Source organism: Hypanus sabinus, chromosome 2 (assembly GCF_030144855.1).
Source record: "Hypanus sabinus isolate sHypSab1 chromosome 2, sHypSab1.hap1, whole genome shotgun sequence".
Lineage (NCBI taxonomy): Eukaryota > Metazoa > Chordata > Chondrichthyes > Myliobatiformes > Dasyatidae > Hypanus > Hypanus sabinus.
In genome coordinates, this window is record NC_082707.1 from 107,299,926 (window position 1) to 107,324,773 (window position 24,848).

A 24,848-nucleotide genomic window follows, 5' to 3' on the forward strand; every position below is an offset into this window, starting at 1 on the left:
ATTTTCCCGACACTGTACTCCACCTGCCATTTCTTTGCCCATTCTCCCAATCTGTCTAAGTTCTTCTGCAGATCCCCTGCTCAATCAACACTGCCAGCCTTTCTACCCTTCATCACATTGTCTGCAAATCTGGCTACAAAGCAATCAATTCAGTCATTCAAATTGTTGACATATAATGTGAAAAGAAGTGGACCCAACACTGGCTCCTGCTGAACATCACTAGTCACCGGCAGCCTACCACAGATCTCCCCTTTATCCCTGCTCTTTGCCTCCTGCCAATCAGTCAATCTTCTATCCATGCTAATATCTTTCTTGTAATACCATGGCCTTTTATCTTAAGTACCCTCATGGGCGGCTCTTTGTTAAAAGATTTTTGAAAATTCAAGCGAACAACATCTACTGACTCCTTTGTCAATCCTGACTGTTATTTTCTCAAAGATTTCCAATAAATTTGTCAGACAAGATTTCCCCTAAGGAAACAATGCTGCTTTTGGCCTCCAAGTACCCTGAAATCTCATCCTTAATAATGGACTCCCAACATTTTTCTAAACACTAAAGTTAGGCTAACTAGCCTATAAATTCCTTTTTTTTCACTGCCCCTCCCTTCTAAAAGAGTGGAGTGACAATTGCAAAATTCTAAGTCCTCCAGAACCATATAGTGATTCTTGAAAGATCGCTGCTGATGTCTCCACGATCTCTTCAGTAGCATCTTTCAGAACCCTGGGCTGTAGTCCCTCTGGCCCAGATGACTTATCTACCTTCAGACCTTCCAGCTTCCCAAGCACCTTCTGCAAATTATAGCAACTGTATTCACTTCTGCCCCCTGACACTCTCAAATTCATGGCATGCTGCTAAATGCCTTCCTTAGCGAAGACTGATGCAAAATGTCTATTCAGTTTGTCTGCCATTTCCTTGTCCCCATTACTACCTCTCCAGCAGTCCACTCTCACTTATTTTACTCTTTGGATATCTGAAAAAAATGTTTTGTATCCTCTTATTATTGGCTAACTTACCTTCCTGTTTCATCTTTTATCTCCTTATGGCATTTTATGTTGCCTTCTGTTAATCTTTAAAAGTTTCCCAATCCTCTAACTTCCCACTCATTTGTGCTATATTATAGGCCATCTCTTTTGATTTAAAGCTGTCTTTTGACTGGGATATTAAGCTCTCGACCATGATCTTTCAACCACGACTCAGCGATGCCCATATCATATCTGCTGATGTCTAACTGTGCTACAAGATTATCTATCTTGTACTGTGTATTGTGTGCATTCAAATATAACACCCCAGTTCCGTTTCCATCACCCTTTTCAATTTTGCTTCCATGCTACACTTCAATTCATCCCACTGTCTGCATTTTTAGACCATAAGACATAGGGGCAGAATTAGGCCATCTGGCCTATCGAGTCTGTTCCGCAATTCAATCATGGCTGATTCTTTTTTAAAAATCGCCTCCTCAACCCCAGTTCCCAGCCTTCTCCCCATAACCTTTGATGATATGTCCAATCAAAAACCTATCAATCTCTTCAATATTTCATTAGGAGTTTGAGATTTGGATTGTCACCCAAAACACTCTAAACTTCTACAGACGTACTGTGGAGAGCATGCTGACTGGCTGCATCACTGTCTGGTATGGGGGGTGGGGGGAGCTACTGCATAAGATCAAAGTTGCAGAAACTTGTAAAGTTAGTCAGTTCCATCATGGGGAGAAGCCTCCTTAGTATCCAGGACACTTTCAAGGAGCTGTGCCTTAGGAAGGCAGCATCCATCATTAAAGATCATCATCACCCAGGACATGCCCTCTTCTCATCAGGGAGGAGGTACAGAAACTTGAAGGCACACACTCAGCGATTCAAGAACAGCTTCTTCCCCTCTGCCATCCGATTCCTAAATGGACATTGAACCCATGAACACTACCTCATTACTTCTTTTGCACTACTTATTTTAACAACTATTTAATATACATATACACAGATAAACAGAAAAAACAATCACTATATATATATGTGTATATACACACACACACGTAATTACACTTAATGTAATTCAGTTTTTTCTAACTTTATCATGTATTGCATTGTCCTGTTGCCACTAGGTTAACAAATATCACAACAAATGCTGGTGATATTAAACCTGATTCTGATCTTGTATACCAGCTGCCTTATCCTCAGCCACATCACTCTGATTCCCATTCCCCTGTCAAATTAGTTTAAACCCTCCTGGAAAGATACTAGTCCCCCTTGAGTTCAGGTTTAACCCTTTTAGTGCAAGCCATACTTTCTGCAGAAGAGTTCCAATTCAGAAACCTGTGACCCTGGCCCTGCAGCAATTCCTCCTACTCTTATCCTCACTGACGCATGACACAAGCAGCCATCCTAACAGTACTTGAGTTCCTGGTGTCCACCTTTCCACGCAACTCCTTATATTCGCTCTTCAGGACTTCATTCCTTTTCCTATGCCATTGGCAGCAATATATCTGATGGTCACCCCTCCCCCATACTTCAAAATGCCGTGGACCCGATTCAAGACATCCTTGACTCTGGCACCTGAGATGCAACATATCATCCAGGTGTCTCTTTCACTACCACAGAATCTCCTGGTGTTCTTCTAACTATGGAATCCCATTATTACTGCTGCAATCTTCTGTCCCCCTTCCCTTCTGAGCCACAGTGAGAGATTCCGCCAGAGACCCGGTCGCTGCGACTTCCCCCAGTAGGTCATCCCCACCAACAGTATCCATTTGACTTATTTTATTGGCTGCTGTTAATTCATTGAATCAACTATTAACTAACAGTTTACAGGCTTATCTCTTAAATTCCTATAAAGTGAAACTCACCCACCTCAAGTGCTACTTCTTAAAACTCTCCTGTTCTCAATCTCAGTTCTGTAAAGTTTACGCGTGCATGTATATGCTGCCTCTCTTCTCTTCTCCATTCATTCTTCTCCTCTCCTCCATTCATGCCTTGCCCATCATTGTCTCTAGTCTTAGTCAGGCCTTACAGAGCTCATGCTGCTATCAGTTTATGTCCTGACCTCCAACACGGAGCTCACTGTGGCCTTAACCTTTCTTTTGATACTGATCTGGTTCGGCTGCCCCTCCCCCCACCACCCTCCGCTATGGGCCATTGAGTAGGTACTTGAGTTCTTACCTTGGATGACTATTCTCTCACCATTTCCCAGCTGTTGCTGATCAGTTTCTTTCTGTGTGCACAGCTCCCAGTGACCAGGACAGGACAGCAGTCTCTCCTCAGTGTCCCAGCAACTTCAACAGAAATTACCTGCAATATTCCAGGGCACTTAGATCGGACTCAGTAACAGCTTGATCACTCCTGGAGGGAAAAGGCAATGGAGCAGCCATACTTGGATTTTCAGGTGGCAAGTAAGGTTTAATAGCTGTACCTGAAATAAAAGCTGATGTAATGAGTGTGCAGAGTGGGGGAGTTTGTAAACTAAGTGTAAATGAGTTACCTGTACAAAAAGGACACCTGTACCCAAAGAGGTTCAAAATCTTAGCAGGCAGGTTTAATAGAGCTATTAGGGAGGGTTAAAACTAATTTGGCAAAGAGTGATAGGGCTGAGGAAGCGGAAAACAGAAATAAATTAAAGTATTGCATGCAACAGAGATGATAGAAAGGACAGGCAGGAGATGAGGCTTAATCGCAGCCAGTGGGATGAGTTACAGGGCAACAGAGGTGTGGTGCAGTTAAAACAGAAGGGAATAAATACTGGACTGAAAGTGTTATATTTGAATGCACACAGCATCAAAAATAACATGGACGATCTTGAAATTCAGCTACAGATTGGCAAGTATGACATTGTGGCCATCTTTGAAACTTGGCTAAAGGACAGCTGCCATTGGGAGTTGAATGTCCAAGGACATACGGTGTATCAGAAGGATAGGTTAGTAGGCAGAGGGGTGGTGCGGCCCTGTGTATAAGAATATTAAATCAGTAAAAAGGGACGACGTAGGATCAGAAGGTGTAGAGTCTCTATGGGTTAAGTTAAGAAATGGCAAGGGTAAAAGTTGTATGGCAGTTGTATACAGTCCTCCAAACAGCAGCTGGGATGTGGATTACAAATTACAGCAGGAGACAGAAAAGGTGTGTCAGAAGGGCAATGTCATGATAATCTTTGGGGATTTTAACATGAAAGTGGATTGGGAAAGGCAGGCCAGTACTGGACCTCCAGAGAAAGAATTTGTAGAATTTCTAAGGGATGGCTTTTTAAAACAGCTTGTTGTTTAGCCCACTAGAGGATTAACTGTGCTGAATTGTGTGTTGTGCAAATGATCCGGAGGTGATAAGAGAGCTTAGTTAAGGAACCCTTAGGGAACAATAATCACAGTATGATTGAGTTCACTTTGAAATTTGAGAAGGAGAAACTAAATTCCAATGTGTCGGTATTTCAGTGGAATTAAGGAAATTACAATGGCATCAGAGGGGAACTGGCCAAGGTTGACTGGAAAGAGACACTAGCAGGAAGGGCAGCAGAGCAGCAATTGCTGGAGTTTCTGAGAAGAATGAGGGAAGTACAAGACAGATATATTACAAATAAGAAGAAATTTTCGAATGGAAGAAGGATACTACCGTGGCTGACAAGTGAAGTCACAACCAAAGTGAAAGCAAAAGAGAGGGCATACAAGGAAGTCAAAGCTAGTGGGAAGATAGAGGATTGGGAAGCTTTTAAAAACTTGCAGAAGGAAACTAAGAAGGTCATTAGGAAGTAAAAGATGAATTATGAAAGAAAGCTGGTAACATATCAAAGAAGATACTAAAAGATTTTTTAAGTATATAAAGGGTAAAAAAAAGAGCGTTGAGGGTAGATATAGGACCAATAGAAAATGACGCTGGAGATATTGTAATGAGAGATGCAGAGATGGCAGAGGAACTGAATGCATATTTTGTATCAGTCTTCACAGTGGAAGACATCTGCAGTATGCTGGACATTCAGGAGTGTCAGGGAATTTCAGTATGTGCACATTCAGTATGTGTAGTGAAAATTACAACTGAGAAGGTGCTCAGGAAGCTTGATGGTCTGAGGATGGATAAACCTCCTGGACCTGATGTAATGCGCTCGCGGGTTCTGAATGAAGTAGCTGGAGAGATTACAGAGGCATTAACATGATCTTTCAAGAAACGATAGATTCTGGCATTGTACCGGATAACTGGAAAATTGCAAATGTTACTCCGCTATTTAAGAAGGGTGGGAGGTAGCAGAAAGGAAACTATAGACTTGTAGGCCTGACATCAGTGGTTGGGAAGTTGTTGGAATTGATTGTTAGGGATGAGATTATGGAGCACTTGGAGGCACATGACAAGATAGGCCAAAGCCAGTATGGTTTCCTGAAAGGAAAATCCTGCCTGACTAGCCCACTGAAATTCTTGAGGAAATTACAAGCAAGGTAGACAAAAGAGATGCAGTAGATGTGGTGTACTTGGATTTTCAGGCCTTTGACAGGTACCACACATGAGGCTGCTTAGCAAGATAAGAACCCATGGAATTACAAGGGAGTTAATAGCATGGGTGGAGCATTGGCTGATAGGCAGAAAACAGAGTGTGGGAATAAAGTGATCCTATTCTGGCTGGCTGCCAGTTACCAGTGGAGTTTCACAGGGCTTGGTGTTGGGACTGCTGCTTTTTACGATGTATGTCAATGATTTGGAATGAGATTAATGGATTTTTGGCTAAATTTGCCAATGATACAAAGATAGGTGGAGGAGCAGGTAGTGTTGAGGAAACAGCGAGCCTGCAGAGAGACTTAGATAGTTTAGGGGAATGGGCAAAGAAGTGGCAAATGAAATACAATGTTGCAAAGTGTATGGTCATGCACTTTGAGGGAAAAATAATCGGGCAGTCTATTATTTAGATGGGGAGAGTATTCAAAATGTAGAGATGCAAAGGGACTTGGGACCCCTTGTGCAAGGTACCCTAAATGTTAACCTCCAGGTTGATTCGGTTGTGAAGAAGGGGAATGAAGTGTTGGCCTTCATTTCTAGAGGTATAGAATATAAGAGGATGGATGTGATGTTGATGGCCTGTTTCCGTGCTGTAATTGTTATATGGTTATATAATAATTACTGCACGGAAACTGGCCATCTCGGCCCTTCTAGTCAGTGCCGAATGCTTACTCTCACTTAGTCCCACTGACCTGCACTCAGCCTATAACCCTCCATTCCTTTCCTGTCCATATACCTATCCAATTTTGCTTTAAATGACAATACCGAACCTGCCTCTACCACTTCTACTGGAAGCTCATTCCACACAGCTACCACTCTCTGAGTAAAGAAATTCCCCCTCGTGTTACCCTTAAACTTTTGCCCCCTAACTCTCAACACATGTCCTCTTGTTTGAATCTCCCCTACTCTCAATGGAAAAAGCCTATCGACATCAACTCTATCTATCCCCCTCATAATTTTAAATACCTCTATTAAGTCCCCCCTCAACCTTCAATGCTCCAAAGAATAAAGACCTAATTTGTTCAATCTTTCCCTGCAACTTAGGTACTGAGACCCAAGTAACATTCTAGTAAATCTTTTCTGTACTCTCACTATTTTGTTGACAAAATTATATGGTTATATAATTACAGATTTGCCTCCAACTACTCTGGCAAGGGAGAGCTAGTCTTTGTGGATGGAACACAGGAGTTTTTATACTAACAAAACAGATAGGACCAAGTCATTGTGCACCAAGTCAGCTATAGAAATTCATCCTCTGAGCTGCATTTATTTAGATCCTTAATTTTTAAATTGTTGTAAAATCACTTACTGTAAATACACCCATTCCCATTAGATTCACACAACTTCCAGCCCTACAGGGCTTAGTTCAGGGCTACAATGTGCTGACACACATCCGTCACTCTACATGAAGTCACTGAACCCACAACACTCTGAACCTAACATACACACATGATAAACAGAGAAGGTAGGGTGCACATCACAGACAAGAGAAAATCTGAGCAACACACAATAAATGCTGAATGGACTCAGCAGGGCTGGCAGCATCTATGGAAGAGCAGTCAGCGTTTTTCCATAGATGTTGCCTGGCCTGCTGAGTTCGCCCAGCATTTTCTGAGTGTTGCCCATGTCACAGGGCTCAATTCTCATCATTCCTTGATATCTTGCCCACATATCAAAATTGATAACTTTTGGCTTAAAATCTTCAAAAAAAAAAACAATTTTACCAAAAACAAATGGGGGGGGGGGGTGGACGAACCACAAGGTGAGAACCCTCCACTTCCAAAATCAAAGCATATTCTCTGCCAAGATCTCGATAAATATATTGAAAGCATTATGCAGTAAGCATCACATGGTGCTACAGATTCCCCCCATCTCTACTTGGCCTCCAGAGTAGACCAGGAAATCTCAGCAACAAGGCTCAGCTGTAGTCAGCTCTCACGTGCCAAGTGCCGCCAGCTGATCCATAACACACACGCAAACCACACTTCATCCCAGCCATTGAAAATGTCAGGACAGATTCAAAGTTTTGTTCGCAGTTTGATGTTGAATTATCAAGCAACAAAAAAAAAGACAACTCAACACAAGAGGAGCAAACAGTAGGTAAAATAACCAACTTCAGTATTAAGGAATCAGCGAGGATTCCATGGTCAACTCATTGAACCATGAGAAATTTCTCCAAGTGTTGCATTCAGAAACTCCATGGATGAACACTCAGATGGCACAGACACTTCAGAACTACATATCTGTGCAGCTCCTCATCGATACTCCCATCATTTCACATTCTCACAAGTTCATCCTTCACCAAGTTAGCGGGCAGTAGATCCAGACCAGCTGTGTGAACTCCGATCTGCTGTAAGGTGATGGAAACTGTCAACTCAGAATGACGCAAATGAATCATGGAAAGATCATTGTGGAGTTTTAAACTGCATCCCAATTTGGAACGTTGAATGCCTCATGGGTCCAGGTGGCTATTCTCCTCAGCGTGTTGGCAGAGGTGCTTGGGAAATTCCTGGGGAAAATCAGAAAATTCACTTCAGCACTGATGAATAAAATAGTGAACTACGTCACTTCTGCAGAAGTGCTCACGCTACCTTTGCCTGTGATTTCTTTGGGTAACAGAGTACAGGCTGTCTCACAATCAACAAATAATATGGAGTTCCTTGGGGCAGCACAGTAGTGTAGTGGTTAGCACAACACCATACAGTAGAGGTGAGCCGGTTCAATTCCCACCCAGTCCCTATAAGGAGGTTGTACGTGCTCCCCAAGACTGCATGGGTTTCCTCCCACGGTCCACAGATGTACTGCTTGGCAGGTTAATTGGTCATTGTAAATTGTCCCATGATTAGGCTAGCATTAAATCAGGGGATTGCCGGGAGGCATGGCTCAAAGGGCTGGAAGGGCCTATTCCATGCTATCTCACATTTAATTTATTTGCTTATTATTTTTACACAGCCACCCCTTGCAGCCTCACGAAACACAATCCCTAGACCCCTTACCACTGCCTGCTGCCCCACATGGCCACTGATTTACCCCCAGCCCAAAACTAACCGACACCTCACCCAGAGAACAAAATGTGACACATCCTTTTCCCTACACTCATTTCACAATCCCCCTCTCTCACCTGTTTGGACCCATTCCTCAAAGTGAAGAAAGCATCACAGTTACGCCAGCGACACTTCAGGGTGTGGACAGAGTTGTTGTTGTGCTCAGTCAGTAGGTGATGCTTCAGGTGCTGTAAGACTCCAAAGATCAAACTGCAGCCCGTCCACTGCAGAACAGAAACAGAGTTAAGAGCAAGTGGGATGGAGGGACACAGGGTGTACCAGCAGACACACCCTCCAAACATGCAATACCTAACTCTGATCTCCTGGCATACACATAATTCTAAAATATCTGATTTAGGTGCTGGCTCTCTTGGGGCTCTAGTGGTCTGAGAAAACAAAACAGCCAGATGCAGCAGAGCTTGCTGAGGAAGGATGAACACAAAGTGTGTCTCTATTCACTTACCCAACAACGATAGTTCTGCATCAGGTTCAACCGTACTGCCTGTATGCTCCCATCATAACAGCCCGTGTAGATCTACAGGCAAAGAACAGAAATTCTCAAAAATAATCTGAACCTGTTGTCAGTCTAGAAAAAAATACCATTTATAGAATTATACAGCACAGAAACAGGCCTTTCAGCCTACAGTTCTATGCTGACCATCAAGTACTGATCTATATTAAATCACATTTATCAGCACTTGGTTGATAGCCTATTGTACCATGGCAAATTTCAGCAGGTTTAGGGAACCTTGATTTCCGAAAGACATTGAGGCTCTGGTTAAAAAGAAGTTAGTACATAGCAAGTAAAGGCAGCAAAGAACAAATGAGCTACTTCAATGATGAGATCTTAAATACCATAAATTTCAGTGTATAAGCCGGCCTGGAGTATGAAACGATCCCCCATTTTCAAGGTTAAAAAAGTGACTTTTTCATGTTACCTTTGTATAAGCCGACCCCTTTTGTAGAGGTTTTTGATTTAACCAGAAAAGATCACAAGATCTCACATGCTGGTACTCAGCTTTGCCGGATCCAGAACCGGGAAATTTTGTGAACCAGTACCTGCTAAGAAAATAAGCCTACACGTTGTAGAGCATTATAAGTGAATTCTTAATAAATAAGTCAGGGAGGGAAGTTTTGGATTAGGTTCCCAATGGAAAAGAATCCTCTGAAACGTAACCCCCGTGAAACCATTTAGTACCCATTGTAGTCTCGTTAAAAAATAACATGGGGTGGCGGGATCAGTATGTGTACTCAGTATTGAGTTTGCAACCACTACATACAAAAGATTAAAAAAAATGCAATATGATGCTGGCTTTAAGCTGCAGGTTGTTGATTAAACGAGATACAAGTGAGAGAGTGGAGAAAGGCAGAGGACATGCTGAGGGAAATGCCAAAGATGAAATGCGCAAACCATGGGAAAACATACCAGTGGCCAGAACTTGAAGAAAAGGTTTTAGAGTGGGTGAATCACCAGCGATTGTCTGGATACATTGTTACCAGAGAAATGAATCAAGCTTAAGCGTTGAAAGGGGCCGAAAAACACCGTGAGGTCAGTGAAAATTTCAAAGCTACGCGGAATTGGTGCACCCAATTTATGAATAGACATGATCTTGTGTTGAGACAAAAAACAAAGATTGCTCAGAAAATTCCTGCGGGGTGTTGTTTACGTTCAAGAACACTGCTGGATGGACGAAGCAGATTGCTTGAAGTAGGTTAAAGAGGTGTGGTGACAACGTCCCGAAGGTTTCAGGAAGTAAAAGTCACTACTTGTCTGGGACATGTTCAAAGCGCACTTGTCAGGTGAGACAAAAGCAGCATTGAAAGCTGAAAATACAGACATTGCTGTCATCCTCGGTGGTTTAATGTCCATGCTCCAGCCACTAGATGTGAGTTTAAACAAATCCTTCAAAGAATTCATGTGTCGACAGTGGAACAAATTTGACTCAAAACAGCCAATAAATATGACCTGTCTTCCGTGTATTTGTTTTCCCAAGGTTGGCACCCTCTGTATAAGCTGACCTCCTAATTTTAGGACCAAAATTTAGGGCCAAATTCTCGGCTTATACTCTGGAATTTACAATAGATGTTTTGTATCTGAAAATTATGAGGGGTATAGAAATGGTATACGCAAGCAGGCTTTTTCCACTGAGATTGGGTGGGAGTCAACAGGTTGTGAGCGCGTGGAACAAACTGCCAGTACAACTGGTACATAAGCTTGATTTCAACATTTTAGAGAAGTTTGGAAGGTACATGGATGGCAGGGGTATGAAGAGCAGTGGTCTGGGTGCAGGTCGATGGGACTAGGCAGTTTAAATGCTTTGGCACAGACTAGATGGCTGGAGAGCTTTTTCTGTGCTGTACTTCTGCATGATTCTATGACTAACACATTCAGCACCAATCCCTGCAGCACATTATTAGTTATAGTCGTCCAGTCAGAGGGGATCATGTACTACCACTCTCTGACTTATCTTGCAAAGCCAAAGGTGAATCCAATTTATTACCTCACTGTAGATATCTAGTCACTGAACCTTCTTGACCAACCTCCCAAGTGGGGCCTTGTCAAAGACCTTGCTAAAGTCTGTGTGGACAACATCTACTGCCTTTCCTTCACCAGGTTTCCTGGCAACTTCCTTAAAAAAACTCTTTAAGATTGGTAAGACATGACATAACACATCTCCTCTTCTCTAATCCATATACAGCCCATGATTTCACTGCTGTTTGCCTCAGTTCTCTGGGCTATTTCTATCTCCCAAGTAAATACAGATGCAAAACATCTATTTAAGATTTCGTCATCGAAGTGCCTTATTTGTTCTTTGCTGCCCCTCATACCTCTATCAAATCTCCACCCAATCTTGTATGCTCCAAGGAATAAAGTCCTAACCTATCCAATCTTTCCTTATAACTCAGGTTCTCCAGTCCTGGCAACATCCTTGTAAATTTTCTCTGTACTCTTTCAGCCTTGTTTACATTTTCCTGTGGGCAGGTGAACAAAACTGCACACAATACTCAAATTAGGCCGCACTAATATGTTATACAACTTCAACATAACATCCCATCTCCTGCACTCAATAGTTTGATTTATGAAGGCCAATGGACCAAAAGCTTTCTTTACGACCATATCTACTCGTGATGCCACTTTCAATGAATTATGAACCTGTACTTCTGGATCCCTTTCTTCTACAGCACTCATACCATTCACTGTGTGAGACCTCCCCTGATTGGTCCTAATGAAGTGCAACAACTTGCACTTGTCTGCATTAAATTCCATCTGCCATTTTTCAGCCCATTTTTCCAGCTGGTCCAGGATCCTGCTGCAAGCTCTGCTAGTCTTCCTCATTGTCCAATACCCCTCAATCTTGGTGTCATCCACAAATTTTCTGATCCAGTTAATCACGTTGTCATCTGGATCATTGATATGGATGACAAACAACAAAAGACCCAGCACCAATTCCTGCGACACTCCACTAATCAAAGGTCTCCAGTCAGAGAGGCAACCATCTACTACCACTCTCTGGCTTCTCCTGCAAAGACAATGTCTAATCCAATTTACTGCCTCATCTTGAATGCTAAGAGGTAGATGTACGTGCCTGGCAGTTACCCACATTTACTGACCAGCCTCCCACATGAAACACTGTCAAATGTCTTAATAAAGTCCATGTAGATAACATCCACTGCCTTGCCTGCATTAACTTTCCTGGTAACTTCTTCAAAAAAACTCAGCAACTGGTTAGACATCACCTGCTATGCACACGGACACGCTTGCTATCCCTAATCAGTCTGCGTCTATTCAAATATCCTGTCCTACAGAATACTTTCCAATAACTTTCCCACAACTGATGTCAGACTCACCAGCCTATGATTTCCTGGTTTATCTTTAGAGCTTTTTTAAAAAAAACAGCAGAACAACATTGGCTATGCTCCAGTCCTTTGGTACTTCCACTGTTGTTAAGAATGATTTAAATATTCTTCTAGGGCCCCTGCAATTTCTGCACTTGCTTCCCATAGGGTCCAAGGGCACATCCTGTCGGACCTTGTGGATCTATCCACCTTCATTTGCCTAAGGACAGCAAACACCTTCTCCTCTTTAATCTGTACGTGGCAATGACCTTACTGTTGCTTTGCCCCACTTCTATACACTATATCCACCTCCCAAATAAATACAAATGCAAAAACACCCACCTCTTTTGATTCCACGCATAGATTACTATTTTGATCCTCCAGAGGACAAATTCTGCCCCTTGCAATCCTTTTACTTTAACATATCTGTAAAGGGGGTTTCTTCTTTTTTCTTTGTTACTGTTGGGAAAGGGTTTCTTTGTTTTGTTAAAAGCAGGAATGTTTCTTTGTTGTGAGAGAGTGCTGAAAGCTGGTTTGGGTTAAAATTTACTGATAACGAGAATGGTATTCCTTTGTAAACCAAATGGGGATTAATGTTCTTTCTTCTGAGTCTGTAAGTTTTTGTTGATGGGCTTTTAGGCAGATCGGCGCGAGGGGGGGTCGAGAGAGAGGACGCAATGCTGTAAGCTGGGCGAGGATCGGACCCCAAGCGAGGGTCCGAGGCCAGGAGGTACTCCGAGGAGGGGGGATGAAGCTAGATGTGCTTGGTTGACCACTCGGAGGGTCCTGAGCTGCGAGTCGAGGAGTTTGGAGGGGATCGAATGGTGGCCAGAAGACTTCAGTAATTGAGCTCCAACAGTTGTGCACGAAGTGGCTTGGACTTTGATAAGTTTGGCGCCTTTTCTTTATTTTTTCTCTTCATATATACTGTATCGTTATTAATCACTTAGTTATAGTAACCTTTATAAATTGTACTCATTTAATCACTTATGGTGTACTGTCTGTTTTTGGGCGAGGCGGGGACATCACACAGCATCCACACCAGCTGATTACCCAGTTTGGCGGGGCCGAAGGCTGCTCCCCCTAGACGAGAACGAGCTGAGCGAGCCTGAGGCGACCCAGGGGGTTACATATCCATAGAATCTCTTAGGATTCTCCTTCACCTTGTCTGCTAGGGCAACCTCCTGCCTTCTTTTAGCTCTCCTGATTTATTCCTTGTGTTCTCTTGCATTTCTTACTCTCCACAATACCTCATTTGTTCCTATCCTGCTATGCATCTTCTTAACCAGTACCTCAATCTCTTTTCAAAACCAAGGTTCCCTAAACCTGTTCTCATTACCTTTTATTCTGCCAGGCACTTACAAGCTTTGTACTCTCAAAACTTCATTTTTGAAGACCTCCGACTTATCAACTACACCTGTGACAGAAAACAGCCTGTCCCAATTCACTTGCCAGATCTTTTCTGATACCATCAAAATAGTTGTTTGTCATCTATATAAACAGTGTGGATAATAATATGGTAAATGGAATCAGCAAATTTGTGGATGATACCAAGACTGGGGATGTAGTGGACAGTGAGGAAGGCTATTAAAGCTTGCAGCAGGATCTGGATCAGCTGAAGAGCAGAACTGAAAATGGCAGATCAAACATAATGCAGACAAGTTGAGAGGAGTTGGGAGGTGTTGCAATTTGGGAGGACAAACCAGGGAAAACAAATTTACATGTTGAGTGGTAAGGCACTGAGGAGTGTGGTAGTACAGGGGGATCTGAGAATACAGAGCATTAATTCCTTGAAAGTGTTGTCACAGGAGAAAGGATCATAAAGAAAGTATCAAAGTACTAAATACAAGAGATGGAATGTTATGTTGAAGTTGTACACGATGTTGATGAGGCCTAATTTGGATTATTATGTCCAGTTCTGGTCATCTCCTTACAGGAAATATATCAATAAGATTGAGTGCACAGAGAAAATTTACAAACATATTTCTGGGACTTGAGGACCTGAGTTAGAGTGAAAAGTTGAATAGGTTACACTTTATTTCCTGAGGTGTGAGAATGAGAGGAGATTTGGTACAAGTATATAAAATTGAAGGATACAGGTAGGATAAATGCAAGCAGGCCTTTTCTGCTGAGGTTGGGTGAAACCAGAACATGGGTTAAGGGTGAAAGATAAAATGTTTAAGGGGAGATGAGGGGGAGCGGGATTGTGGAGAGAACTGCCTGTGAAAGTAGTGGATGCTGGTTCAGTTTCAACATTTAAGAGAAATTTGGATAAGTTCGATACAGGAGGGCTATGGCCCAGGTGCACATTGATGGGATTAGGCAGAATAATAGTTCAGCACAAACTAGATGGGTCGAAGGTCTTACTTTTGTGCTGTAGATTTCTAATTCAAATGACTATATGATTTTAATTCAAATGCTCATTCAGATGCTTCCTAAACGTTGTGAGAGTTTATCCCTTAAGCAGTACATTCCAGATTCCAACCACCCTGTGGGTAAAAAAAAATTCTTCATTAGATCCTACCAACTGCTTACCCTCAAAGCCAAGTCATGTTTTAGATAGCTGTGTAGTATAAAATTTGCCCTATTTATGTCCCCAAGAACATTGTTTACTCCCCATAACAAGTATAGGTCAGTGCTGTCCCTCCAAACTCGTACATCCTTGAGGTGCTTGATAAATGAAATGCAGCAAATATGATACCATTATTCAAGGACAGTAGGGATAAAATTGATGGTCAACATGGTTCTGTTAAGTGGGGGAGAGATCAGTTTTGAACAATCTGAATTTTTAAGAGATAAAAAGTGCTTTGATGACTGTAGTTGACGTAATCTACGTTGACTTCTATAAGGCCTTTAATAAGGTCCCACAAAGGAGACTGATCCATGGGACCGAGGATCACTTGGTGCATTGAATCTAAAATCAGTAATGAGACAGAGGGTGATGGTAGAGGGTTGCTTTTATGATTAGAAGCTGTGATCACAGAGACTGGTGTCAAGACCTGCACTATTTGCTGTATGTAGAATTTGAATATGAGTGTACAAGGTATGCTTAGGAAATTTGCAGATGACCCAAGAATTGGTGAGATTGATAGGAAGGATTACTGAGGATAGCTTCCAACTTACAAAAAGGTATTGGTATAATAGGCAAAGCTGACAGCAGATGGAATTTAATCCAGAAAGTGAGTTAATGCATCTTGAAAGAGCATATGCAGTGAATGCTGATCCCCAGCGAGTTAGTACATCTGGATGAGCACTTGGAATTACCAAAGCACAGAAGATCAAGTACTAAAGAATGGGATCAGCACAGAGATAGTGGGCTAAGGGGCCTGTAGTGTGCCGTGCAACTATGATCCACTCACCATGCTCTTGTGTATGACCATACACATCACCATGTCCTTGTGTCCCCCATACACTTGCAAGCGATCGTGGGACTAGACAACAGAAGAAACAAAAATTAAATTCTTTTAGACTTCCTGCTTCTCAAGCTCCTCAATTTCCAAACAGATCAAAAGACCAGCACCAGTCCCAGGATCACAAGTGCTGCAGAGCCGAGATGACAATTACAGGCAGCAAGATGCACATTCCAAGAGATATCTTGAAAGTAAACTGGAAATGTTTGTGGAGGAATTTCAACATCTATGACAACAAATGAAACCAAGCATATCACAGTAGAAAAGCAGCCAATCTGCTGTGCTGGTAGAACAAGGAGAGATGAGAGGATAATGGTCTATAGGACTAAGGGAGGCTAGGATTAACACAACATTACTCAAGACTACTTTCCCTTCCGCATATCCACAAGGCCAAACAGCAGATCGCATTATCAGTAATAAACCTGAAAGAACCTCTTGCAAGTGGTAAACAATGTCACGGGGAAGAATTGCAGACTCCAATCACTGCAAGGAGAACCGTGAGCTCCAGTCACCATCCTGTGCCATACCGTGATCTGGAGACAGGCTAAGGTCCATGATTGACCACGTCTCATACACACAACCATCCAGTGGAGAAGACTGTTTTGGACGTGCAGACACCATTATCCTTACCTGCAGCTCGTAGACACGCACCAACTTGTCCAAACAGGCAGTCACCATCACCTTGCCCAGGATGCTGACCACTGTAACAGCATGACTGTGACCTTTGTAGACCCGTACCAACTCTCCAGTCTGCAGAGAAAGTGCAAGAACGATTCACTTCATACCTGAACACACTTCATCCACTAAAAATATGGTCAATGCCCAAGTTCAATCAGCTCCAGTCACTAAAACTAACACCAGCCTTGAAAGGAGTAAACAAAGGGAAGCTACATGTGTGAGGGATCATGGTGGGAAAACCACCGCATATCTGCCTCCAACAGAACACGACTGTTCCCATTATCCTATGGTTCTTAAAATTCTTCCCCTGTGACATTGTACCAGTATCCACTTTATCATCTCTCTTCATTCAATGTTGCACAGTACTCTCCTTTTATGCCCCTCTCTCCCTGTTTACACATTACAGCTTCATGGATGAAAAAGCTGTTGCTTTAACTGTGCAGTAACTCCCACACCCTGAGTGTTGACTGCCTGGAGAGTGGTGAAAGGCACATATTTCACAACCCTGAAACCCAGTCACCAGACAGACCAAGTAACTCCAACTACACACAGCTTCTCTTCCTCCAATTCTTGACCACTGGCTGCATTTCAGTTTTGTAATTTCCAGTTAACTTGTTTTGTTTTGTTCATTTTATTTAGTGAGACAGTGCAGAATAGGCCTACAAGCCCTACAAGCCATACTGTCCAACAACCCCCAATTTAACCCTAGCCTAACTCAGGACAATTTACAATGATCAATTAACTTACTAAATGGTAGGTCTTTGTACTGTGGGAGATAACTGGAACATCTGGAGAAAATCCCTGCATTCCATGGGAAGGACGTACAGTATCCTTACAGATGACATCAGAATTGAACTCCAAAGGCTCAAGCTGTAAGAACATCATGCTAGCCACTATGCTGCCATGATGCCTCAAAGCATGGAATAATTTCCAACAAATAGCTTGTTCTCACTGATTTTGAGGAAATAATTAAACTGAGCAGTTCACCACCTTAAAGTGAAGTGGCCCTTGTCTTTAACTCATTGCCAGCAGTTGCAGTATTCATGATAATCTAGTTAGACATTTTCCAGTTCATTTACATTCATCTTCACAGGGTAGGGAGGGGAGGGGCACTTGGGGGAAAGAGGGTCTCTGCACCTTCTGCCACCACTTAGTTTGAAACGACTTGGAAAGGACTCACAACACTGGAAACAAAGCAGCCTGTCAGCCTGTGACCAAGATGACAGAGAACAGTTCAGGAAAATTGTGTTCCATGCATACTTACATGGATGTTGTGAGCATGTACAGACTGGTCACTGGATCCACTGAAAACCAAGTCGTTTATCACCTGGATACACACAATAAATGTCAGGACCTCTCTTCTCACTACCAGCGTACCTCCCACACCACTAGACCCCAACATCCCCACTGTATTGTCATTCAAACTCAACTCTCACTCTCTGTACTCATCCTACCAGTCTCCCCCATGAATCCTCAAAGCCCTGAACCTGCTCCACAGCCTCACATGTCACTACACACACACAAGCATACATGCTTTCAACCCATGCAGCCATACACACACACACACCCAACCCTGTCCTCCATACACACACACAGATACACACTGTCCAACCTACACCACTACAACCTACACCACTCTGTAACTTCTCTTGGACACCCCCAGCCATACCTTCATGCATAAGACTGTCTTTGTGTGTCCTTCCAGGGTTCTGAGCAGTAATCCGTTCCTGGCATCACGAACACTGATGGTGCAGTCATATGAGCCAACCAGCAGCAGCCTGCGAGCTCCCTCCTGAGCTGTGGCCAGACAACTGACTGCCCGCGGACCATGACATTCAAACATATCCAGTTGCTTGTTGGTCTGAGAACAGTGGAGTATAACACAAGACTCAGTTCTGCTGAGGATATTGCCAGGACTAAACAGCTTGAGTATTAGGGAGAGGAAGGCCAGGCTGGGTCTTTATTTCTTGGAACATGAGAGATTAGGGGTCAACCTAATAGAAATGTTTAAAATTATGAGAGGCACAGATAAAAAGGATAGCAAGTCTTTACCTGAGTTCAAAACTACAGGGCATACTCCTAGGATAAGGGTAAGATTTAAAAGGGGCCTGAAGGGCAACTTTTTCCACAGAGGTTGGTGAATTTCTGGAGGGAGCTGCCAGAGGAACTGGCTGAGATGGTATCAAAGCAGCACTGGGATACGTACATGGAGGAGTGGGGCTGAGGTACATGAGCCAAATGCAGAAAATTGCGAAAAAATGGGTTATCACCACAATTGGCATAGATTTATTCAGCCAAAGGGTTTGTATCTGTGGTGCATTGTTCTATTATTCTATCTGTACCAACTAGTCACAGAATTCCCCAGCTGGGCACACCACTGTTTCCATCAAATCCACGCTGTCAGTTCCCCCAAACTATAAAACCTAACTGGGACCACAGGACAGTACCACATAGGAACAGAATTAGGCCATTCAGCCCATCGAGTCTGCTCATGGATGGTCCCGGATCCTACTCACCCCATACACCTGCCTTCTTGCCTTATCTATGATGTCCTGACCTATCAGGAAACTCAACTTCCGCTGTAAATATACCCAAGGACTTGGCCTCCAACACAGTCTGTAGCATAGCATTCCACAAATTTACTACTCTGACTAGTGGGGTACCACAGGGCTCTGTATTGGGACCACAGCTCTTTACGATTTATATCAATGATTTAGATGAGGGCAATGAAAACTATATCAGCAAGTTTGCTGACGATACTAAACTGGGTGTTAGTGTGACATGCGAAGAGGACGTTAGGAGAATACAGGGAGACTTGGATAGGCTGAGTGAGTGGGCAGATATTTGGCAGATGTCATTCAATGTGAATAAATGTGAAGTTATCCACTTTGGAAGCAGGAACAAGAGGGCAGAGTATTGTCTGAACGGTGTAGAGTTAGGTAAGGGAGAAATGCAAAGAGACCTAGGAGTCCTAGTTCACCAGTCAATGAAGGTGAATGAGCAAGTGCAACAGGCAGTGAAGAGGGCAAATGGAATGTTGGCCTTTGTTACAAGGGGAATTGAATACAAGAGTAAGGATGTCCTTTTGCATTTGTACAGGGCCCTGGTGAGACCACACCTGGAATATTGTGTACAGTTTTGGTCTCCAGGTTTAAGGAAGGACATTCTGGCAATTGAGGAAGTGCAGCGTAGATTCACTAGGTTGATTCCTGGGATGGCAGGGCTGTCTTACGCAGAGAGATTGGAGAGATTGGGCTTGTACACGCTGGAATTGAGGAGATTGAGAGGGGATCTGATTGAAACGTTTAAGATAATTAAAGGATTTGATAGGATTGAGGCAGGAAATATGTTCCAGATGTTGGGAGAGTCCAGTACCAGAGGGTATGGATTGAGAATAAGAGGTCAGTTATTTAAAACAGAGTTGAGGAAGAGCTTCTTCTCCCAGAGAGTTGTGGAGGTGTGGAATGCACTGCCTCGGAAGACGGTGGAGGCCAATTCTCTGGATGCTTTCAAGAAGGAGCTGGATAGATATCTGATGGATAGGGGAATCATGGGATATGGGGACAAGGCAGGGACTGGGTATTGATAGTGAATGATCAGCCATGATCTCAGAATGGCGGTGCAGACTCGAGGGGCCGAATGGTCTACTTCTGCACCTATTGTCTATTGGCTAAAAAAATTCCTCCTTACCTCTTCTAAAGGGTCACCCCTCAATTTTGAGGCTGTGCCCTCTAGTTCTGGATACCCTCACCATAGGAAACATCCTCTCCACATCCACCCTATCTAGTCCTTTCAACGTTTGGCAGGATTCAATGAGATCCCCATGCATTCTTCTGAATTCCAGTGAGATCAGACCCAAAGCTGCCAAACACTCCTAATATGTTAACCCCTTAATTCCCAGAATCATCCTTGTGAACCTCTTCTAGACTCTATTCAATGCCAGCAGATCCTTTCTGACACGAGGCCCAAAACTGTTGGCAATACTCAAAGTGCAGCCTGACTATAAAGGCTCAGCATTATCTCCTTACTTTGATGTTCTATTCCCCGTGAAATAAATGCCAACATTGCATTTACCTTCCTTACCACAGAAACAACCTGTAAATTAACCTTCCGGGAGTCTTGCACAAGGACTCCTAACTCTCTGCATCTGATGTTTGAACTGTTACGTACTCGTGACACATGACAGTGGAGCCCTTGTCACGTGACTGGGGTTGAAGCTGTACTGGTCTTGAGGTGATGGTCTTGTGATGGTGGAATGACGTCATTTTCCCGCCAGTAGAGATCATGTGACGGGTTTTTTTTTACAGGTTATAAAAGGTAGACCCCACCCTGTGTGAGGAGGGGCAGTTCGTGGCTGGATTTGCCAGGTTGACTTCATGCCACTGCGTGTTTTAAGTGATGACGCAGTTTAGCTGAAGGATGAAGTTTTTATTTAATGCTAAAGTTTAAAAGGTCATTGAAAGCAGGTTCTTTATGATCCTGTTAGTTCGAAATTAGTGGAGAGTGAAGATTGGAAGTTGGAAGTTAAAGATCGAGGAGAATCGCTTTCTACGGTGAAACGGGGGCAACCTTTGTTTGATCCTTATTTGGAAGGATTTCGTTGACTATCTTCGTGTTAATCCCTAGGTTTAACTAGAAAGGATTGAAGGTAGTGGAGAAGGAAAGGTCAGTGCCTTTAAGCCGTTCTGTTTCGTGAATTCTTCGTGGGAAGTTTGACGTCGGGGATCGAAGCAAGCGACATGAAAGAGAATTTAAATCGTCCTATAAAGTCTCTCCTTTTAAATGGACTGTGAGCATATCGAACTTTTGGCAATACCACTTTTAAGAACTGTTTTTGGAATATCACTTTAAGAACTGTTTTTGGAATATCACTTTAAGAACTGTTTGGGCTGCCGCTCAGCAGCTGTTTCCGGTTACGGTAGTGTTTGTTTACTTTTGGGGGGTTTGTTTTCTGTGTTTAATAAATGTGTTGTTTGTTATAAGAAACCCTTGCCGAACTCATATATTTATTGTTGCCTGAATACGTAACAGAACCTTCTCCACATTTAGATAGTAGTCTGTGCTATTGTTCATTTTACAAAATTGCATTATCATACATTTCCCAACACTGTACTCCATCTGCCATTTTTTGCCCTTTCTTCTAATTTGTTCGAGTCCTGCTACAATTGCATTGCTTCCTCAGCACCACCTACCCCTCTTCCCATCTTTGTATCATCCATAAACTTTACCTTAGAGCCATCAATTCCATTATCCAAATCACTGACAAACAATATGGAAAGTAGCAGTCCCAATACTGAACCCTGAGGAACACCACTAATCACTGGCAGCCAACCAGAAAAGGCCCCTTTTATTCCCACTCGTTGCCTCCTCCCAGTCAACCATTCTTCTATCCATGCCAGTAAATTTCTTGTAACACCATAAGATTCTATCTTAATAAGCAGCTGCATATGTGGCATTTTATCAAATCCTTTCTGAAAATTCAAGTAAATGACATCCACTGCCTCTCCTTTGTCAATCCACCCTTCCAACCTGCTTGTTACTTCTCGAAGAACTCTAATTGATTTGTCAGGCAAGATTTCCCTTCACAGAAACTATACTGACCAATTTATTTTATCATTACTCTCCGAGTTCTCTTGAAACCTCATCGTTAATAATGGACCACAACATGTTCCCAACCACTGAGGTTAGGCTAATTGGCCTTTTGTTTTCCTCTCTTCTTAAAGAAGAGAGTGATATTTGCAATCTTCTGGTCCTCCGGGACCATGCTAGAATCAAGTGATTCCTGAAAGATCATGACCAATGCATCCATTATCTCTACAGCAACCTCTCTCAGGAGTCTGGGATGAAGTCCATCTGGTTCAGGTGACTTATTCACCTTAAGACCTTTGAGTTCATCTAGCACTTTTTCCTTTGTAATAGCAACGGCACTCACTCCTGCTGTGGATGTGGAAAAGAGCTTGAGGTATCAGTGAGAAAGGCAGAATATAATTTCAATTGTTTGTTGGGAGGAAGGAAGACAATTCAGTGAGAGAAGACACAGCTGTACAATCATTCAGTAGTAAAATGGAGAAGACATGAAAATGACAACTAACACTTAGAGTCATAGAGTTATACAGCACAGAAATGTTTTGACAAGGGGTTCTCTGCCTTTTATATGTCATGGCCCACTATCATTAAACAAGGAGTCTGTGAACCCCAGGCTGGGAGCCCATGCATTGCATGCAGGCAAATGGGACAAGCTTGTAAGTGCTCTATTCAATAGTGGGGCAGTGCGCCAGCAAATGTGGTGCTGTACTGGGGTGTCTGTGAGTCACATGGCTCTGAAAGCCGCTCACACAGGAACTGAGATTGGAGTAAAGTGGTATAGGGTGAGGAGTTTTTCTTAAGGGCAAGGCAGTAGAGGAGAGGTGGTGGGCCACTGGCAAAATGTAGGATGGGGAGAGTGCTCTGTGTTCTCAGGGTGATGCAAAAATGATCTTAACATGAATGAAGCAGTGGAGATTCCTGAGAATTGTGAGAGAATGAGGTGAATGGGAAGGATTCTGGGTGTGTCCAGAGCTAGGCATGGATTGGAAGCAGATCCTGGTCTCAGCATCATGGGCAAGGATGGGAGAACTCTCTTCAACCGCATACATGTTGGGTATGTGATGCCCCTTCTGAGGAGAGCTGCTCATTCCTCAGGATGGAGAAGTGTGGTTTGGAAACAATGATCCAAATCTAACCTATCTTGCTGGGAGGGGTGGGATCTGGCACCAAAAATTTGCAGAGTGTGTGGGTAGGAGTTTTGGATTTGTGCTGATTAACTCTTCCTTCTCAACCGACCACACAAGGTGATTCCCATCAAGTGAATCTGGGTCCTGGGAAACTGAGTCAAAGTTCTGCCTCACATGAGGCTGCTAAACAAGAGCCCATAGTAAAGATACTAACATGAATAGCAGATGGGCTGTCTGGTAGGAGGCAAAAAGTGGCAACAAAGGGGGCCTTTTCTGGTTGGTAACCAGTGGCTAGTGGTGTTCTGCAGGAGTCAGTGTTAGAACAGCTTTTTTTTTCACATTACATGTCAGTCATCTGGATGACAAAAATGATGGTTTTATGACCAGGATTGCAGACAATATGAAGATACGTGGAGGCCAGATGATGTTAGAACCATAGAACATTACAGCACAGAATCAGGCCTTTTGGCCCTTCTTGGCTGTGCCGAACCTTTTGTCTACCTAGTCCCACTGACCTGCACCTGGACCATATCCCTCCATGCCCCTCTCATCCATATACCTGTCCAAGTTTTTCTTAAATGTCAAAAATGAGCCTGCATTCACCACTTCATCTGGCAGCTCATTCCACACTCTCACCACTCTCTGCGTGAAGAAGCCCCCCCACCCCCATGTTCCCTTTAAACTTTTCCCCCTTCTCCCTTAACCCATAACCTCTGGTTTTTTTCTCCCCTGGCCTCAGTGGAAAAAGCCTGTTTGTATACACTCTATCTATACCCGTCATAATTTTATACACCTCTATCAAATCATCCCTCATTCTCCTACGCTCCAGGGAATAAAGTCCTAACCTATTCAACCTTTCTCTGTAACTCAGTTTCTCAAGTCCTGGCAACATCCTTGTAAACCTTCTCTGCACTCTTTCAACCTTATTAATATCCTTCCTGTAATTAGGTGACCTAAACTGCACACAGTACTCCAAATTCAGTCTCACCAATGTCTTATACAACCTCACCATTACATTCCAACTCTTATACTCAATACTTTGATTTATAAAGGCCAATTTACCAAAAGCTCTTTACAACCCTATCTACTTGTGACGCCACTTTTAGGGAAATATGTATCTGTACTCCCAGATCCCTCTGTTCTACTGCACTCCTCAGTGTCCTACCATTTACCTTGTATGTTCTGCCTTGGTTTGACCTTCCGAAGTGCAATACCTCACACTTGTCCGCATTAAACTCCATCTGCCATTTTTCAGCCCATTCCTCCAACTGGTCCAAATCCCTCTGCAAGCTTTGAAAACCTTCCTCACTGTCCACTACACCTCCAATCTTTGTATCATCAGCAAATTTGCTGATCCAATTTGCCACATTATCATCCAGATCATTAATATAGATGACAAATAACAATGGACCCAGCACTGATCCCTGTGGTACACCACTAGTCACAGGCCTCCACTCAGAGTAGCAATCCTCCACTACCACTCTCTGGCTTTTTCCATTGAGCCAATATCTAATCTAATTTACTACCTCTCCATGTATACCTAGCGACTGAATCTTCGTAACTAACTTCCCTTGTTGAGGAAGCAGGGAGTATGCAAATGATGGACAGATTGCAAAGTGGCAGCAGATGGAATATAATGTAGGACTGTGTACGGTCATGCACTTTTGTAAAGGAATACAAGCATAGAATATTTTCTAAATGGGAAGCAAA

The 24,848-nt window shown here is 43.0% G+C and overlaps 2 protein-coding genes across 11 annotated transcripts in view; one reads left to right on the top strand and one right to left on the bottom strand.

The window, feature by feature from the left end:
- The window catches only part of heatr4 (HEAT repeat containing 4), a 199,349-nt gene that overhangs the window by 142,117 nt on the left and 32,384 nt on the right, over positions 1-24,848 (top strand). The window contains exon 17 of one of the 6 annotated variants that reach the window (XM_059951564.1): positions 3,214-7,083. The exons of the other annotated variants lie outside the window; for them this stretch is intronic. Coding sequence (XP_059807547.1) covers positions 3,214-3,223 — 10 coding nt within the window. The 3' untranslated portion in view covers positions 3,224-7,083. Of the gene's footprint in view, positions 1-3,213; positions 7,084-24,848 lie in introns of those variants that run through there. 6 annotated transcript variants of the gene reach the window in all.
- znf106a (zinc finger protein 106a) overlaps positions 7,206-24,848 on the bottom strand; it is a 133,188-nt gene continuing 115,545 nt past the window's right edge. For 4 of the 5 annotated variants that reach the window (XM_059951491.1, XM_059951501.1, XM_059951522.1 and 1 more), the window contains 7 exons: positions 18,095-18,286; positions 17,690-17,752; positions 16,378-16,497; positions 15,697-15,768; positions 8,964-9,035; positions 8,578-8,724; positions 7,206-7,965 (listed from right to left, as the gene is read on the bottom strand). In XM_059951491.1, the coding sequence (XP_059807474.1) occupies positions 7,909-7,965; positions 8,578-8,724; positions 8,964-9,035; positions 15,697-15,768; positions 16,378-16,497; positions 17,690-17,752; positions 18,095-18,286 (723 nt within the window). In that variant the 3' untranslated portion in view covers positions 7,206-7,908. Of the gene's footprint in view, positions 7,966-8,577; positions 8,725-8,963; positions 9,036-15,696; positions 15,769-16,377; positions 16,498-17,689; positions 17,753-18,094; positions 18,420-24,848 lie in introns of those variants that run through there. The other variant, XM_059951533.1, reaches the window with a different exon arrangement.